The sequence below is a fragment of the Ursus americanus genome, chromosome 20 (genome assembly GCF_024610735.1).
Source record: "Ursus americanus isolate L20-20 chromosome 20, mUrsAme1.1.p, whole genome shotgun sequence".
NCBI classification, from domain to species: domain Eukaryota; kingdom Metazoa; phylum Chordata; class Mammalia; order Carnivora; family Ursidae; genus Ursus; species Ursus americanus.
This window is the reverse complement of record NC_142146.1, coordinates 38,052,423-38,068,366: the sequence shown is the minus strand read 5'-3', so window position 1 is coordinate 38,068,366 and position 15,944 is coordinate 38,052,423. Positions and strand designations below refer to the sequence as shown.

At 36.7% G+C, this 15,944-nt stretch overlaps 1 protein-coding gene across 6 annotated transcripts in view; it reads left to right on the top strand.

The window, feature by feature from the left end:
• TFDP2 (transcription factor Dp-2) overlaps nucleotides 1-15,944 on the top strand; it is a 188,677-nt gene that overhangs the window by 41,781 nt on the left and 130,952 nt on the right. For 4 of the 6 annotated variants that reach the window (XM_087870247.1, XM_045791908.2, XM_045791907.2 and 1 more), the window contains exon 2: nucleotides 12,448-12,565. The exons of the other annotated variants lie outside the window; for them this stretch is intronic. In XM_087870247.1, coding sequence (XP_087726373.1) covers nucleotides 12,551-12,565 — 15 coding nt within the window. In that variant the 5' untranslated portion in view covers nucleotides 12,448-12,550. The remainder of the gene's footprint in view (nucleotides 1-12,447; nucleotides 12,566-15,944) is intronic. 6 annotated transcript variants of the gene reach the window in all.

Sequence of the window (15,944 nt, the reverse complement as noted above, 5' to 3'; positions counted from 1 at the left end):
TCTTTTGCTGTGCAGAGCCTTTTAGTTTGATGTAGTCCCACTTGTTCATGTTTGCTTTTCTTCCATTTGCCTTTGGTGTCAAATCCAAAAAAAAAATTAATAATAATAATTGCCAAGACCAGTGTCAGAGACATACCCTCAAAACTGCTTTTTGATGTCCTGGAAACTTGAAGTACATAACTTAGCAGGATGTAATATCCTTGGTTTACATTATCTTTCCTTAAGTTTCTTGAAAATACTGTTCTACTGTTGTCTTGCTCTATATGTTATTTTTGAGAAGTCTGATGGTAGTCTATTTCCCTTGCCTTTACCTTTGTAAATTGTTTTAACAGTTTGCCTGGAAGCCCTGAAGTTTTGTTTTGTCTTGTTTTTTTCTGTAAACAGTTTTACAATGATATGTGTCACCGTTGACCATTCTGGGTCAGTTTTCTCGAGTATCTGGTAGGCCTTTTCAACATGTAGATTCAGGCCTTCTGTTTCTGTGAAGTTTTCTTATGTTATAATTTTAATATTAGTGCTGTTCCATTGTTTTGATTTTCTTCATTAGGGGCACCAATAATACTAATGTTCCTTTCCTATTACCCGTTTCAACTAGTTTCTCTCTGACCCTTTTGCTTCTTTCTTTATGTCATTTTCATTCTCTTTACCATTTTCCTCCTTTCCTTCAACATCCTTTACTGTGTTTTCATTAAAATCTATTCTTTCTTGGGGTGCCTGGGTGGCGCAGTTAAATGTTGAATTCTTGGTTTCGGCTTCGGTCATGGTCTCAGGGTCATGAGATCAAGCCCCACATCCAGCTCTGCACTCAGCACTAAGTCAGCTTCGGATTCTCTCTCCCTCTCCCTCTGCCCCTGCTGCTCACGCCAGGAGTGCATGCTTGCCCTCTCTTTCTCTCTCAAGTAAATAAATAAATAAATCTTTTTAAAAAAATCTGTTCTCTCTCATGTGCCTTATCATTTAGTTTTTCATTTCTTATATGATTTGGTCTTTTTTTCTATTTCTTTTTTTAAAGATTTATGTATTTATTTGAGAGAGAGCACAAGCGGGGGAAGGGCAGAGGGAGAGGATCTCAAGCAGACCCCTTGCTGAGCGTGGAGCCCAATGTGCGACTCAGTCTCACAACCCCAAGATCATGACCTGACCCGAAATCAAGAGTCAGATGCTTAACCAACTGAGCTGAGCCACCCAGGTGCCCCATTTTTTCTATTTCTTTATGGAGTTCAGTCAACTGTATTTAATTTCTTTCTTTTTCTGTCCATTTTTATTCTTTGTCTTTGTGTTTCTGATCCAAGGTTCTTTTCTGCAGATTCTTGTTTTAGGATATTTAATTCAATGTGAAGTGAGTGTTAGTTTTCCCCAGCTCCATGGTTCATTTTGGGAGAGAAAATGATCAACAGAAAACCTTTCATTTGTATTTTTCTGATTTTTGCAGTCCTTTTGTATGCATATAGTTTACTTTTGTTGTTGTTGTGTCTCTGCATTCTGTGGACAAAGTTTCTAGTTTCAGAGTTCTTCTGTCACTCTCCCCTCTTCTGTTCAGTTCCTTATATGAATTGTGGTTTTGGTGGTGAGGGAAAAGAGTAGAGGAAGGGTTGGTATGTCTTGTTTCTGTTTTGTTTCTGTAGGCTGTATAATTTCGCCCTCTTATTACCTTTTTTCCATTAACTGTCCATCTGCAAGAGCCTCCATCTCTTCTCTCTGTATGCCTGATTTGCTGCCAGAAGCGCTGTTTCTTAGAGGCAGCTACTGGTGGTTCAGCCATATTAGATAATTTCACATCACTAGGGCTACGAACTATTAAGTCCTAACCCTGTGTTCAGTATTTTTACCTTTACTGTTTACTCTTTCTCTGGTGTAATCCTGTCTCTGCTTCCTCTGAGTGCCTTGTACCCCTCTGCTCTTTTTCATGGAGTCTTTTTAGCCTCCTTCCTTGACCTCTTTGCGTCCGCAGGCTTGCGGAAGGTAAGCAGTGGGATTTCCTAGGGAATTTATTGTTTTCCTTCACTTTGAAGATGCTGTAATCTCTTGTCTCCTAGAAATGATAATGTTGAAGGCATGGGTCCTGTGTGGTTTTATTTATTCTCCTTGTTTATTTTATATCTGTTGTGGGAAGCCGAGAGAGAGGTTTGTAATCAGGCTATATCCATTGTTCTATGAACTTGAAAGATCCAACAATCCCTGTTTTCATATAATTTTATACCTGAAAAACGCAAAAGAGTCAACTGAAAAACTACTACAGGTAGTAAAAAATTCAGTTCAGTAGTGAGATATAAAAGTAGCACATAGAAATCTGTAATTTTATTACATATAAACAGCTTGGAAGCTACAATGGAGAATTCCACGTGTAACAGGACAATAACGAGTAAAACAACAACAAAACCTGGGAGTAGCTGTAACAAGACATCTATAAAACCTAGTGTATTAGTTTCCTGGGGCCGCCATAACAAAGTACCACACACTAGGTGGCTTAAACAACAGAAATGTATTCTCTCACTGTTCTAAGCTAAAAGTCCAAAATCAAAGTGTTGGCAGGACCATCCTTCCTGTGAAGCCTTTCAGAGAGGATCTTTCGTCGCCTATTTCAGCTTCTGGTAACTCCTTGTGTTTCTTGATTTGTGTCAGTATAACTCCAGTCTCTGCCTCCATCTCTACATATCTGCCTAACTTCTCTTTGTGACTTCTGTCCGAAGAACACCAGTCATCTTGGATTAGGGCTTATCCTAATTCGTATGATCTCATCCTAACTTGATTCCCTCTGCAAAGACCCTATTTCCAAATAAAGTCACAGTCGTACGTACTAGGGGTTAGAACTTGAACATATCTTTGGGGGGGACATAGTTCAACCCATAACACCTATGTAAGGAAAAAATTTAAATATCTCTGAAGGGCGTACAGCAGATTTGAATAAATGGAAATATATACTATATTCTTAGATAAGAAGACTGGACATTTTTAAGATGTGAAATTTATAAATTAAATTAACTTGAGGAGGATTGACATGATCCAATAAAAACACTGCTCCTTTTTGATTGCTTCCATTTTGTCCTCTTGGACTCTTGGGTAAATTGAACATTTGATGCTTGCATAGTTCTTTGTACAGTACTTTGAATTTATATTACTACCTAAATGATATTTTGAAAACTCATCTTGCCTGTTGTGATGAGTCAAGTTGGGGTAAGTCTTAACATTTGTATTACTAATGTAGAGCTGAGTTGATCTGGAAATGCAGCTTTGCTAAAGAGCATATGTGCAACAAGTGATTTAATCTGTGTGAATTAATGGTTTAAAATTTGGCTTCTGCTGTTTGATGTAAAAGAACCTTTCTGTTAGGTCTTGGCAGGGTTTTAAATTTGGGTGATATCTTCTAATATTATTTCTTTGGTCAGGACAGAAATAAGTTTTCTGGGGCACCTGGGTGGCTAAGTCGTTAAGCATCTGTCTTCGGCTCAGGGCGTCATCCCAGAGTCCTGGGATCGAGCCCCTCATCGGGCTCCCTGCTCTGCTGGGAGACTGCTTCTTCCTCTCCCACTCCCCTTGCTTGTGTTCCCTATCTCGCTGGCTGTCTCTCTCTCTGTCAAATAAATAAATAAAATCTTTAAAAAAAAAAAGTTTTCTCTTAGATTTTTGTTTTCAGGGAGTAAGAACTAGTCATAAATGTTACGATCTATGAATGTTTAAAACAGAAATATTGCTTAGGTTTTATTACAGAAGCACATGTAAGGAACATGTCATTAACCCAGTTTTGTCACGGAATAAGGGAGGAATTCTACTTCAGTGAATTTACGTGGTGAAATGTCTAATCTTCCTTAGTATTAAGCTGTCAGTTGTGAATTATTTTGCTAATGTACTCACCTGTAACACCGCCTAACCGATTTGTTCCTTATAACCACATCTTTTCTCCTGGGTATAGTTGCCTTGAAGCCTGAAAATCAAGATAGGCGAATTTACCAAGAGTTTTATGTTAATTAAAATTAATAACATGAAGGCAGGCCTGAAGATTTGAGTTACTGACTAGTGCATGGGTTTTGTCAAAGTTAATTTATTGAGCTGGGGACTTTTTTTTTTTTTTTCCTCATTTCTGGGCTTTGAGTTTTGTTTCAATGGGTTAAGGTTGTTTGTTAGATAAATGGATTATAGATGATGAATATAAATTTACCTGATATATCCAAGAAATGAGTGAGCATGTCAGTTACTAAAGAACTCTAGAATATAACTGATACTGCTGTTTCTAAATAATTAGGATGCAAATAATTGTTACTTAATCTTTGGTGTACATAATTTAGTATTTCTTCTGGTTCAGATGTTTGGTTCCCTACTTAAAATCTTTCTGAGGCTTCCCACTATTCTGATTTTTGAAAAAAATCCGATGAATGGCGTTTCACTGTGCACTTGCTGTTCTCTCTGGCTGTCACCTCATCTCCTACCTCCCTTTTGCCCTGTTTTCAGGTTTCTAGATCTTCCTTCAGTTTCTGGAGCTTCCCATACCTTTTCCTTTTATGAGCATTCCCCTATGCTGGTTGCTCCCGCTGGCTCTGATGAACCCTCTCTTTTTGTCAGTGTTTTACTAAGTTTGTTTGTTGAGCTCAGTGCAAACTTCACTTCCTGATAGAAATCTTCTCTAAGGCCACTGGAGTCCCAGTCCCTTATTTTACATGCTTTCTTTTCATCTTTTTTTGTCTCCTATAATAGCACTTAACAGTAATTGTCATGAAGTAGTTAATTTTGAAATTCACGTTTAATGCCTACCTTCATAGTGAAAATGTAGGCTCCACAAAGGCAGGGACTGTCATTGTTTCTCATGGTATCTTTAATGCTCAGCCTAATGTTTGACATACAGCAGGCAGTCAAGTAGGTATTTATTGAATACATAAATGAATAAGTAGTGCTCAAACATTACTCAGTATTTCATTGCACATCTGTAGAAGACTGTTAAAAGTTGTTATTGATTGCTTGTAGTCTTAATCAGTTTTATCATTGTTCAGAGTCCTGGGTAAAAGCTTATGTAAATCTGGAAAAAAAATTTTCAACTTATGTAAATCTGGAAAAAATTTTTCGACTTAAAAAAATGAGCAATAGGCATAAAAGCAATTTTCTGTTTTTTTAAGTGTGAAGTGTTGTTGGTTCTATGGAAGAGCAGCTTTTAGTAAGGGTGTTTTTTCAGATTTTACTCTTGCCCACTCTTGTTTTCACCTTAAAAATTAGTGAAATCAAATAAATATACCCTATTATAAGTATTTTAACTATGATTTTTTAAAAAATTAAGAAACACAAATACAGTGCTGGCTCCAAAAGGCTTTTTTTTATAGTAGGAAAGTGTCACTCAGAATTCTGCTATGTAGCTTAATGACATTTCAGATGTGTGATGTGTCATTATTAGATGAGATTATCATATTATTAAATGATAAAAATAAATATTAAAATATTGAGTCTGCAATTCATTAAATAAATATTGCCTTAAAAACAAATAACAAGTTATCACTTGAGTTCCAGTCATGTGCCAGACACTGGATATATATTCATAAACAGGGTCACTGTCCTCATGAAACTTACACTTTAGTTGGCAGAGATAGACCACATTCTGATAAGCACACAAATAGATCATGACAACCTGGTGTGTGCCATAAAAGGAGAAAGTAGGAGAGCATAAGTAGAGAGAGACCCCTGACCTAGTCTGGGCAGCAGGAGGGGGATAGTTTTCCCCGAGGAAGTAACATTGAGAAGAGATCTGAAGGAAGAGGAATTCACCTTCGGTGAATATTCCAGGCTGAGGGAACAGTATGCGCAGAGGCCCTAAGGCAGGAAGAGCATGTTTTTGAGGAACTGACAGCGGAAGACCGGGGGAACTAGACTAGGGAAAGGTATGGGGAAGTGATTCAATACAGAGATGGAGAGGTAGTCGGGAGACCAGATCAAACGTTAAGGATTGAGTCATTAAAATGTGGTTACTGTTACCAGTTTGGAAACTTAGGAAATTACAGTATTGGTATGATGTAAAGGAATACTACGTAACTGTAAAAAGAAAAATGAAGTTTACTATGTACTCAAAAATAAAGAAATTCTAATTTAATATTGTAATTTTAAAAAAGAAAGACCTAAAAAGGGTTAAAACCTGACCCAAAGATATGTATGCGACCTGTGCCATATGAATTTTGAAGGATTTTTTTGGTGTAGTCAATTATCCTCTAATATGGATTTATTGTAGTAGTAATTACATATTTTGTTATATTTCGAGAATCTATTTATTGTATCTCAAGTCAGATGTTTTATGTCAATAAGCGTAGTGACTAAGAGCATGTCTGCTGGTCTGAGATCCCGGGTTGGCACTCTGGCATTGCCATTTACACAGTTGGATAACCAGGCAAATTACTTCAACTCTCTAACGCTCAGTCTTGTCAACTGTAAAATGTGATCAGTAATAATATTTACCTGATAGAGTTGTACTGTGAATGATATGAGATCACACATATGAAGCATTTAAGAGAGTGCCTAGATATGTTCATCACCTAAGAAAGAGTTACTATCAGTTTCTATGAAAAATACCTTCTCAATACCACTTGCCTGAAGTCAGAGTGCAGAAAGAGAACACTGAAGGAAGTTATGCCAAAAACTTATTGTAGTTGCCTCTGAGAGCTGGGACCGTGGCTGATATTTTTTTCTTATTTTATTGTTTTGTATATTTTCTAGATGTTGAAACATGGGCATGTTTTTAAAATTAGTAATGCCTTCATTTAAATATGCTGCGTTTGCTGAAATGTAATTTTTCATAGCCTCTTTTTCAGCGGTGTTAGAAAGTCTATATACCCTGATTCAGGTGACGTTAATTCTACACATTTATCCATAATTATTTCTTCTCCGTATTTTGATTACCGTTGTACCATTTGTACCACTTAAAAAGGCTTTGTGGCCATAGCTGCTTAACTGTGATTGGAAAGGAAAAGGGCTTGCATTTTGAGACCATCTGTGGGAGTTGCATTGTCTGAAACTGACAAGAGATCATGGCAGATGGTGAGGTCACAAAGATTGACTTTTTGAGCTTGACATAATGTGTTCATGAAGCTGGAAGAAGAAATCCGACTTATTTTTAACCAACTGAAGAGCTTGGTGACAGGAAAAAGTGTACGATTGTTGAGCCTGGATAAAACATAATTCATCAGTGCACATGAGTGGTTTATCTTTGAGAATCACCAGTGCCACCAAAGACGGCAGTTTCTTGAAACATTCAGTGCCATGTTTATTTACTTTCTAGACTCTTGGTTTTAAGTCACGTTGCAAATAATTTTTAGATTAAAAACAATGTTAAAAAAAAGCAAAAGCTTTAAAAATACTTAGAAATGTGTATTTTTAAACTAAAGGTTATAAACTCTCACTCAAAGCCAGTACAGCATACTTCTTCATTTTTAATTGAATGAGGCAGATCTCTATCATAATCCCATTTCTTTTTATAACATTTATCTTAATGTAATTTTACATAATTTTTAAAAAGATTTTATGTATTTATTTGAGAGAGCGAGTGAGCAGGAGCCGGGTGTGGGGCAGAGGAAGAAGCAGACTCCTTGCTGAGCAGGGAGCCTGACAATGTGGGGCTGGATCTGGGGACTCTGGATCATGACCTGAGCCTAAGGCAGGCACTTAACTGACTGAGCCACTCAGGCACCCCTGTAATTTTACATAATTTAAATTACCTTTGAAGGTTTATGCTTGCTGTTTCTCTGATCTACCAAGATGTCTTCAGTGCCTAGATTAGGGGAGTTCAGTGCTTGCTGGATAAATAAATTAATGAATAAAGTTCTTGCCTACTTGTATTAATTTTAGAAAAGTTTTTCCTAACCATAATTAGACACTTTATTTCCTTTTTAAACTAGATTTATGATGTGGTATTTTTCACTTCTACTACATATGAGTTATGTATTATTTATTTTGGAAGAAGAAACCTTAATTTCTCATGGAAAAACAGCAAACTGCTTTTTTCCTTGACATTAAGGGCTTACACTGTGCGAAGCAGTGTCATAATAATTTTTCATGTCTTGACTCAATTAAGTAGATGTACTACTTGTTACTATTTTTGCAGATGGAGAAATTGAGGCACAGAGATATTAAGGTAAATTTACTCAAGAAATCCTTGCATTTGGCTCTGTTTCAAACATTTATCATTTAGGTAACATTTAGAGGTTCTTAATTTGAATTTAGTTCTGGTGAGAGGATACAAAGGGAATACTAAACAAAATTAAGTTTGTTAATGTGGCTCATTAATGTGGCTAAGCAGTATTTTATTGGTCACCACTTGCTATTGTGTGTTGAAATAGTAACACTGTTAATTTATTTTTTTTTTAATTTGGGTAAATATCACAGTGTCACTCAATAGCCCAGCCATTAGGAGATAGAATATCATATTGAGGGGCGCCTGGGTGGCACAGCGGTTAAGCGTCTGCCTTCGGCTCAGGGCGTGATCCCGGCGTTACGGGATCGAGCCCCACGTCAGGCTCCTCCACTATGAGCCTGCTTCTTCCTCTCCCACTCCCCCTGCTTGTGTTCCCTCTCTCGCTGGCTGTCTCTATCTCTGTCAAATAAATAAATAAAATCTTTAAAAAAAAAAAAGAATATCATATTGAATACTGACTATTGTAATGAAGCAGATGTATGGAGACAAGCCACTTTAACCATAACAGCTATATTTTGGAATGAAGAAATGGGGAGAAGGGAAAAAGGACATTTACTAACTGAATCTGGTAGACGAGCCCAATGATGTCTGCTTATATTTCATTGACCAGAATTATGTCATATGGTCAGCACATCTGAAAGAGAAACTGAGAATGTGGTACTTTTTTTTGTTGTTGGGCGCATTGCCACCTTCAGCTTCTCCTGAGGGAGAAGAGGAAAAGGCAACAGTATCTGCCTTAGATAGATACAGTAAGTTTCTAAAAGTTAACAGGGATGTTGATGGAAAACACTTCATTGTTTTTTGTTATAACTACATTTCAGTAGGTCAGAAGGTAATCTTAGAAATATTTAAAATTGAATTTTTTGTGGTTAGGAGTGTTTATGTATGAACTTTAGGGTATTTGGCACATTGACTTGGAACTGATGATTTTCATCTTGACAGATTGTAATTTACTGCTAATAACATAACCTTGAACAACTCAGTATACCTTTATTTCAGATGAGGACACTGAAACTCAAAGGGGTTAAGTCATTTGTTGAAGGTCGCACAGCTAATAAGTGTCAGAGCTGAAATTGAGCCTAAATTAAGAAAATCCTTCTCTTTTCACTCTGCTAACACTGTTGCTTTATTTATTAGATGCCTGCTTCAATCAGGACACTTAGAACCAACTGTTATTTTAATTTTTTCTATTTAAATAACCAGTTCTTGTTCCTCTCTTGTATCTTTGAGTTCCCACTGATGTTTTTTAAGCTTTTAAGTTGATTGCTTCATGAATGAAGAGAAATACGAATTTACTTCTATTACTTCAGCTGCACTTTGCAAGTTTTATTATTTTCTTTCCTTTTTTTAAGTTTGTTATTTTTTTAAACCTTTTTTTATTTTTAAAGATTTATTTATTTATTTATTTATTTTTTAAGATTTATTTATTTATCAGAGAGAGAGAGAGACAGAGAGAAAGAGCACAAGCAGGGGAAGCTGCAGGCAGCGGGAGAAGCCAGCTCCCCTCTGAGCAAGGAGCCCCATGCGGGATTAGATCCCAGAACCCTGGGATCATGACCCAAGCCAAAGGCAGACACTTGACTGACTGAGCCACCCAGGTGTCCCTATTTGTTATTTATTTTTGAGTAATCTCTACACTGAATGTTGAACTGGAAATCACAACCCCCAAGATCAAGCATTGCGCATTGTCTTCCGACTAAGCCATCCAGTTTTATTATTTTCACTGTCATTCCGTTCTAAATTCTATTGTTTCTTTACTGCTATTTTCATTGTCATTCAGTTCTAAATATTTCAGATTTCTTTCTTTAACTCAGTGGGTTGTTTGGGCAATAATATACTTTGATTTTTTAAATATATGATTTTTAACTGTTGATTTAAAATAGCTGATTCCTAATTTAACTGCTCTGTGGTCAGAGACCACAATCTGTATAATATTGCCTCTTTGAAATTTGTTACTACTTTGTTGATGATTATGTATGTGGACACATTTTGTAAATACGTGCTTAAAGAGATGTTTTCTATCTGTTAGGTACAGAGTTCTGTGTAGATGTATTAGACCAAGCTTGGCTAAAATATTAATCTTCAAAAGGAAATACTCCTATTTTAGCCTTACATTCTTAGTTTTAAAATATTAGGTAATTTAGGGAATGGGATGTCAGGAACTTGTGCTTTATTATTTACCTGATATTTTTAATACTGAAGAGAAAATAACAAATAGTTGATGAATGTGAAACAGCTCTAGCATAGGAACTAGATTTTCATATTAGATGGTGACAAACATTGGGAACAAATCTACAGCTACCATGGGACAATGAAAATCATAGTGGTAGTCCAGGTCTTACTTGTGTTTTTTTTTAATTTCTGTTTTCTTTATCATTGAAATATTATAAATTCAGTGTTGGTTTTTTTTTTTTTTTTAAGATTTTATTTATTTTTGAGAGAGAGCGCAGGTGCCCCCATGAGCAGAGGGAGGGATAGAGGGAGAGGGACAAACAGACTCCCCCTTGAGGGGGGAACCCAACTCAGGGCTCCATCAGAGGACCCTGAGATCATGACCTGAGCCAAAGTCCGATGCTTAACTGACTGAGCCACCCAGGTACCCTGAAAAATTGTAAATTCAGAGTTTTACTGAAAAGTAAAAACACCTTTTTTTCACCCACAAAGTTTTACTTGTAGATTCAAGCTCTCTAGTAAATGAGGCAGACAGTTGGAGCCTCCATTTCTTGAAGCCTCATTGTTCATGGTCTTTTCAAAATTCAGTTTTATTTTTTCCTTCCCCTTAAATGTCTTATTGAAGCTTTAATTTTGAAATTAATGTAAAATAAGAGAAAAGTTGCAAAAATAGGGCAAAGAACTCCCGAATACCCTTTGCCCAGGTTATCCAGTTGTCATCATTTTGCCACACGTGCTTTATCATTTCTACTTTGTATATACAGATGATATATTTCTTTCATCATTCGGAAGTAAGTTTCTATTGTTGTACCTCTCCACTTCTAAATATTTTGGTGTATTTTTTCTAAAAACAAGAACACTCACTTAAAAAACCCCACAATTTTCTGATCAACACAGGAAATGCAACACTGAAACAATACTGTTCTCCAGTCTGTGGACTGTATTTCAGTTTTTCCAGTTGCCATATTAATGGTCTTCATGGCCATTATTTTTTCTGGCCCAGAATCAGGTCAAGGATCATATGTTGAATTTAATTTTTATGTGACTTTAGTCTTTTTAAACCTGGGATGTTTGTCAGGTTTCTTTTTTCTTTCATGACGCAAAAATTTTTGAGAAGTTCAGTCCATTATTTTGTAGAATGCCCCTCAATTTAAATTTCTCTGCTATTTCCTCATGATCAGATTTAGATTATGGTTTGGGTGGAAATGTCTCAGAAGTGGTACTCTATCCATCTCAGTGCACTTGTGGAGATGCATGATGTTGGCTTGTGTCATTGTTAGTGGTCACTTGATAGGTTTGATCACTTTGGCTCAGTGGTGTGTATCAGGTTTCTTCACGGTAAAACTTGAATTAGTAGGTATTTTGTGGGATGATATTTCAAGACTATGTAAATATCCTGTTTCTTACTAACTTTCACCCACTAAAGTTTTAGTATCTATTGATAATCCTTGTATAATCCGTCATTATGTTTACAAATCGGTGGTTTTCTAATTGCATTATTCATTTATATTTACTATTTGGTATCATACTGCAAAGAAGAGCTTTCCCTTTTTCCTTATTATTTATTTCTATCAGTATGAAGTCCTGGATTGTTATTTTATTCAAAGAGTTTATAGTCTGTTATAATCTGTTATTACCAGTGTAAACTTTGGTGCCCAGTTGTTTCAGATTGTCCAGTTGTAGGCCCTTTAAGCTGACTCCTGTATACTTTTAATATGACTCCATCATTTTTTGAGCTCTTCCTTACTGTAGGTACAATAAAATGTTCTAGTCTTATCTTGCACATCTCTTGCCCCAACCCTAGAGTTGGTTATTTCTCCAAGAAGCTCTGGTGTTTCTTTCAGTGTGTTACCTAAAGCAACAAAGGGTGGTATTTCAGAGTCCAGGTTTTATCATTTGTTAGCTGAGCTGATTTGGTCAAATTATTTAACCTCTCTAAGCCCCAATTTTTATTTGGAAAATGAGGATTAAAATGGTACATATCTCATAGTGTTTTTGTGAGGATTAATTTAAATGCTCCACTTAAAGAACAATGCATGTCACATGGTAAATATGACATAAACATTGCCTATTATTATTATTACATTACTGTTCCCTCTTTTTTCCCCCTTTAACAGGATGTTCTTTTAAAGAATTATTGAAGACGAAGGTTTTTTTTATTTTTGTTTTTTGTTTGTTTTTTAATGGCTTTACAGAATTTTAAATCGAATACAATTTGACATGACGGCAAAAAATGTAAGTATTTGTAAATTTTTAAATGTAAGTATTTGTAAAGTGAGTTGTACTTTTTCCTATGCACATTTTCTTCAGTATTCTAATTAATCAAGTTCAGTTTACTGGCATTAGTTTATAATTGTTTTTGTTTATGCAAAGAATGAGATAGTGAACTTTAATGCTGTTGAATATAGCGCTTGAATGGGCACGGTAGCACTCTTGTAAATTGCTTCCAAGTTGTGCCTTCTCAACAGCTGCAAAATTGCTATCTCTAGAAAGTTTCACCACCCCTCTCCTTTTTTGGTACTGTAATAAATTTTTGTTTTGGTACTTGCTGGAGATTTACTAGCCTTATCGAGAAAATCACTGTTTTCTTTGGCCCAATTTTTTTTCTTGTGGACTTACTCAAGGAAATATGTATACTGAGATGTTGTTCAGAAGAAGCTTGCTGTCCTCCATGAGATGATTCCTGAAGGGACGTTAGATTTTTGATGTTTTGGAGAAGTTAATTCAGTTTCTTTCCTCTGCTTGAGGCTTTTATTTCTGAATCTGCGCCCTTTCAAGTTATTTGCTTATTCTCCAGCTGTATCAATAGATTTGTTTCCAGTTATGCGAAGGATTATGCCAGAAAATAAATGTTGCAACATACAGGAAGATAACTTAAAATTGCTTTCCTGTTCCCAGATTATGATGTTGGAATCTTTGATTATACGTAACAGAAATCACCTTAGGCTACCTTAAAAAGGGAATTTATTATAAAGATACCAGAATGTCTTCAAGACTTTAAGAGTAAGAATTTAGTGGGCCCTCAGAAGGATCTGGGTGCAAGAATTTGAAATGTACCAAGAATTGAAGCAGGGTTTAGTTTCCATATATTCTCCCTGCTTGTCTGTGTGCATCTGCTTCATACTCTGTCTCCCGCTGCAAATTATGCTCCTTAGTTCTCCAGGCAGCTTCTCAATATATGTGTTACAGAACCAGCCTGTTCAGAGAAAGAGAGGTGCGAAGGAAAGAAGGAAGGCAGCTTGACAGAGCCCGTCTGCCCCTGTCAGCTCCAATTTCAGACTCCTTGGGGCGGACCTCTGGTACTGCTCAAGTGCGGAATCTACTAGTGGTTTACTTAATTGTGACCAGGAGAAGCAAGCATTATATTGTGTGAAAAGGTCTCCTTGTCAGCCAGACAGATGGTTCCAAATACTGCCCATTATACATCTAAAGAATAACATTAAAAAAAAAACCTCCATGATTTATCTCTATTTTCCTATTGTTATCCTTGCTTTTGACGTGCTATAAGCAGCTATAAGCAGATACAGATTTTGCTTCATTATCATTGAACTAATTTTGTTAGGATAAATTATCAGGAGTAGTCTGCTTTAACCCAAGGTTGTTATATATATATATTTGTTAAAGTGCTGTTTGTGGAAAAGAAGAAGCAAAGTTTTAGTCTGTGTATTGGGAATTTTCTTGCAGAATATTATCTTGATTTTTTTCTCCTTAGGAAAAAGGGGAAGTAAAAGTTATCCTGAACCACAAGCTGGTTAACCTTCAAATAACAAGCATATTTTGGCTTAAAATGTACCTTGAATCAAATATCATCTTCCTAGTCATATGTACAGTTTGCTATATTAGAAGTTGTTTCCCTAAAGTAACATAAAGCATTTGAACCAGTGGTAATTATACTCCCCTTATTTTGTGTATCTGGAAGAAATCAAACAGTGAGCAATGTGTTTCTCTTTCTGCTATGGCAACCTAGGGGGAGAGGGATAAGGGAGAAGCTGATCCTCTTTTGATATCTTAGAGTTAGGGACGTGAAGAGGTCAGGCCTCAGATTGGGCTGAGCTGACGCATGTGGGAAAGAATTGAAATAGACTGTCTGAAAATAACCAGTCAAGTTCACTATCCATTTTGCAATAGAGAAGAACATTTTTGTGGCTTTTAATATGTTTTGTCAAGATACTTACTGAAAGGATTATACTAGTCGCAATGCCATGAGTAATGCATTCTCCTCCCCGCACCCAGCATATGTACCTGATGCTCCTCCCTTCCTAGGGCTTATAGTGTCTGTAGTGAGAGAAGACAGTAAATACATATATAATGCCAGGTAATGATAAATGTCATGACGAAAAGTAAAACAGGGTAAGAGGAGAGAGAATGATGACAGGTAGAGTTCTTTCAACTTAGGGGTTCAGAAGAGTTCTCTTTAAGGAGATGGTGTTTAGACAGAAGTGCTCTTGAGTCTCAGTCCAAGAAGAGGAAGACAGCCATTTAAGTATCTGGGAAAAGAACATTCCAGTTAGAGGCAGGAAAAGGTGTGGTTGTTCAAGGAGCAGCAAGATGACCAGTTTATAAGTGGAACAGAGTAAGCAGGGAAAAGTGGTAGGAGATGAAGTCAGAAAGAAAGGAGGAGCCAGATCACGTGAAGCCTCAAGACTGGGGTGATGGGTGTGTATTTAAAATGTCAGTAAGAAGCCATTGGAGACTTGGTGGATAGTTGGATGACCGGACTTACTATTTTAGGAAGTTTGTCCTGGCTGCTGAGTGAATAGACTGAAGAGGGGCATAGTAGAAGCAGGAGACTCATTTGGCACTTCCATCAGTAGTTCACACAACAGAGTGTGGTGATTTCATGCTGGGGTAATGATATTGGAGATGGCGAAAAGTGGCTGGATCTAGGATGTATATGAAGGGACAGCCATTAGGAGTTACTGAGTGATTAGGATATGGGGGCAGGGAAAAAGTAAAAGAAGACTTCTCAGTATTTGGCTTATGTAACTGGATAAATGGCTATGCTGTTCAATGAAAAGAAAAACTCCGGGGGAACTCTGGGACTTTGTGGCAAACTCAGCAATCATTTTGAACATACTAAAGTTGACAGACCTAAAAATCCCCAGGTAGAGATATTGGCTAGGTAGATTGATAAATGACTCTGGAGCTCAGAGGGAAGGTTGGGATTGGATATAGAAATTTTTGAGTCATTTCATATTAAATTATTTTAAAGCAGTGATACTACATAGAACGTGAATGGATAGAGTATACATGAGGACCCAGGGTCTGAGCACAGGGATTCTTCAGCATCTGGGGAGGAGGAGAAGCAGCAAAGGACACTCGAAAAATGACCAGAAAGGAAAGACGTAGTGTTATCTTGATGGTCTGGAAGCCAGGTGAAGGAAGTGTTTCAAGGAGGAGGGAATGATCAATTGTGTCACATGCCACCGAGAAGTAGGTAACTCTTAGACATGAAAGAGATTGCCCAGGTCCTACAGAGGCATCATTAAACATGTATTCACATATTTACATCCTTATTTTCTGTTTCTCATTTTACATATCTTATGAGAACAGTTTTTTTTGAAGAGTTGTTTTTGTCTTACCCATGCCATAGTAGGTCTCATGGTTGCAAATG